The sequence below is a fragment of the Penaeus monodon genome, chromosome 39, assembly GCF_015228065.2.
Source record: "Penaeus monodon isolate SGIC_2016 chromosome 39, NSTDA_Pmon_1, whole genome shotgun sequence".
Taxonomy (NCBI): domain Eukaryota; kingdom Metazoa; phylum Arthropoda; class Malacostraca; order Decapoda; family Penaeidae; genus Penaeus; species Penaeus monodon.
The window spans coordinates 24519957-24522456 of record NC_051424.1 but is presented as its reverse complement, the minus strand read 5'-3'; the positions used below and the strand labels follow the sequence as shown (position 1 = coordinate 24522456).

Sequence of the window (2500 nt, the reverse complement as noted above, 5' to 3'; positions counted from 1 at the left end):
GAAAAAAGAGAGAGTGAGAAGCATTAAGAATAAACAGAAGAAATGAAAGGGAAATGAGAAGAAGAAAAGAAGGGAAATGGAGAGAGAGAGACGAGAATAGTGAAGGACGCTGAATAAGCAAGTGTTAAAAAGTAAGGTCTTGAGAACTATTACTGACTTGCGAGCAGCGATGCGTCAACAGAGAGAGAGGGGGGAGGGAGGGAGGGAGAGGGAGAGAGAGGGAGAGGAGGGAGAGAGAGAGAGAGAGAGAGAGAGAGAGAGAGAGAGAGAGAGAGAGAGAGAGGGAGGGAGAGGGAGAGGGCGAGATACTTGTAGATATTTAGATAGATGAAAACACAAACACAAACAAAATAACAAGCAGTTCTGAGAAAAAAAAAGCTCCCGAAAGCAGCTAAAAAGAGGATGATAGCTGTGGTCAGCAGTGGGCGTGCGAGCCATGGGGCGGAGGGAGGGCGTATGTGTGTGGGCGTGGGAGAGCGCCCAAGGCTGCGGGCGCGATGCGTGACGGGGGCAGGAGTGCCGTGGCCGGTCCGTCGCGCCCGACTGCGTTCGGCCGGGCGGCGACACGTGCCTCTGGCCCTGCACCTGGTGCTTAGGCTGTGGGGGGGAGGGGGCCTTGGTTGGTTGGGGGTCACCTCCCCCTGCGGTGGACGTGGGGTAATGGAGGTCACCTTTTACGCACACGGATGTGATGTGTAGGCATGTGTTTTTTTTTTTTTTTTTTTTTTTCGCGCGCGCACACACACACACACAATTTTTTATTAGTATAATCAACTTGCACTTTTGCTGACACCCCACTTTTTTGCCAACAGCGACAACCTTATGCTTTCATAAACACATGGTTTTATACAGCTCCCGGTTTTACAGTTCTAATTAATGTCTTTATGGCCCATCATAATTTTCATCTCGTGATAATTATTATTGTAACCATCCTTGTTACCCAACAGCATTGCCTCACGGCCTCAAAAAAGTTCGCCAGCCATTTCGTGAACTTAGAAAACAAATGTTAAACTAAATACAAAGTATACACTAACTGAACAATCACAAAACACATTAAAACACCAACAATCAAAACACCAGCTAAACATGTTAAACCACAGCAATTTAAACACGAACAAAACACAAGCTAAACGCATTAAAACACCAACAATCAAAACACAAGCTCAACTAACTAACAAATCACCCTCTAAACCACTAGTCAGTGTGAACCCTCCCCTCAAGATGTCTAACTTCCTCCTCCGTCCGCAGGGGCAAATTCGCCGCCGTGAGGAGGGCTCGCCACCGCTCGACCAACCAGGTCTTCGCCGCCAAGTACGTCAAGCGGAGGCGTCGCAACGTCTCTCTGGAGGGCGAGGCCAGACACGAGGTCGCCGTCCTTCTGCTGGGACTCCGAGATCCCCAGATCATACGCCTCCATCAGGTCTACGAGACAAGGACCGAATACATCATCCTTCTTGAATTGTGAGTGTCCTACAAGGGCTTGGATTAGTATTGGGCGGCTCGGCGCGCGGGACAACTCCGCATGTTAAATCCGGGTTGGGTTCTGGCGGCCGTGGGGTCGCCTAACTTGTTTTATTGATTGGAATTATGTCGGCGTCGTTGGGTGATTGATGTCACAAGCCAGTATCACATCGTTATGATGAATATGATACGCCAAACCGATGATATTGTATTTGATCGAGGACTCCAATCGATAAGGCATTCTACCATATAAAGGAGGAATGCAGATTCAGTCTCTGATTACGGGTCGGGAGTAAGGAGGTGGCACTCGTAAACGAGCAATAAAGTAAGTTCATGATGGTTTGTGAAGACAATGACATCAATAACTTCGCAGTGATTAGGGCCAACAATTCCATTATTGATAAGAAACAACACTGGCATATAGTATTGCCAGTGATAATAATAATTACCAGCATTATTATCAGTCACTATACAGAAAACGATGATTACAATAAACTTAAAAAAAAACTCTCAGAAATACCCATGACCTGTATATCTATTCATAGTTTGCACCAGGTAGAACAATGCACAGACAATGGAGGTCGTAGATAACAACAGCAGCAACAACAATAACAACAAAAGCAACAGCCATAACAACAGCAAATGTATAAATGACAAATCAGACTCAAGAAGGATGTACCAACGAGGTTAAAAGACCTGGTGGACAGGTTTGACCCGGTGTACCTGAGACTGTGGAAAACTCACCCCGGTTTTGATTTTTTAATTGATTTCATTATTCTTGTTATGTATTTTTTTTAGTTATTTTTTTCATATGTTCTCCCCCGCTTGATACTTTCGCACTTAGAATTCGTGCATTAAAAATAGTCGATTTTTTCGGAGAACGAAATACGAAACGTTTTTTAAGGTAGTGTCAGGTAACCGGTCATCCCTTAACAGTCTCAAATTATGAAAACCAAAACAAACCCAAATACGAGTAAACAACAACCTGTCTATGCTGCCACTTATTACCAACGAGGCAGGGAGATGTTGAGTGAGGGGA

The 2500-nt window shown here is 45.2% G+C and overlaps 1 protein-coding gene across 1 annotated transcript in view; it reads left to right on the top strand.

Annotated features, from left to right (window-relative positions):
• The window catches only part of LOC119597512 (serine/threonine-protein kinase ATG1-like), a 23509-nt gene that overhangs the window by 10286 nt on the left and 10723 nt on the right, over nucleotides 1–2500 (top strand). Inside the window, exons 5-6 of the mRNA XM_037947091.1 lie at nucleotides 813–970; nucleotides 1222–1461. Of these exons, the coding sequence (XP_037803019.1) occupies nucleotides 813–970; nucleotides 1222–1461 (398 nt within the window). The remainder of the gene's footprint in view (nucleotides 1–812; nucleotides 971–1221; nucleotides 1462–2500) is intronic.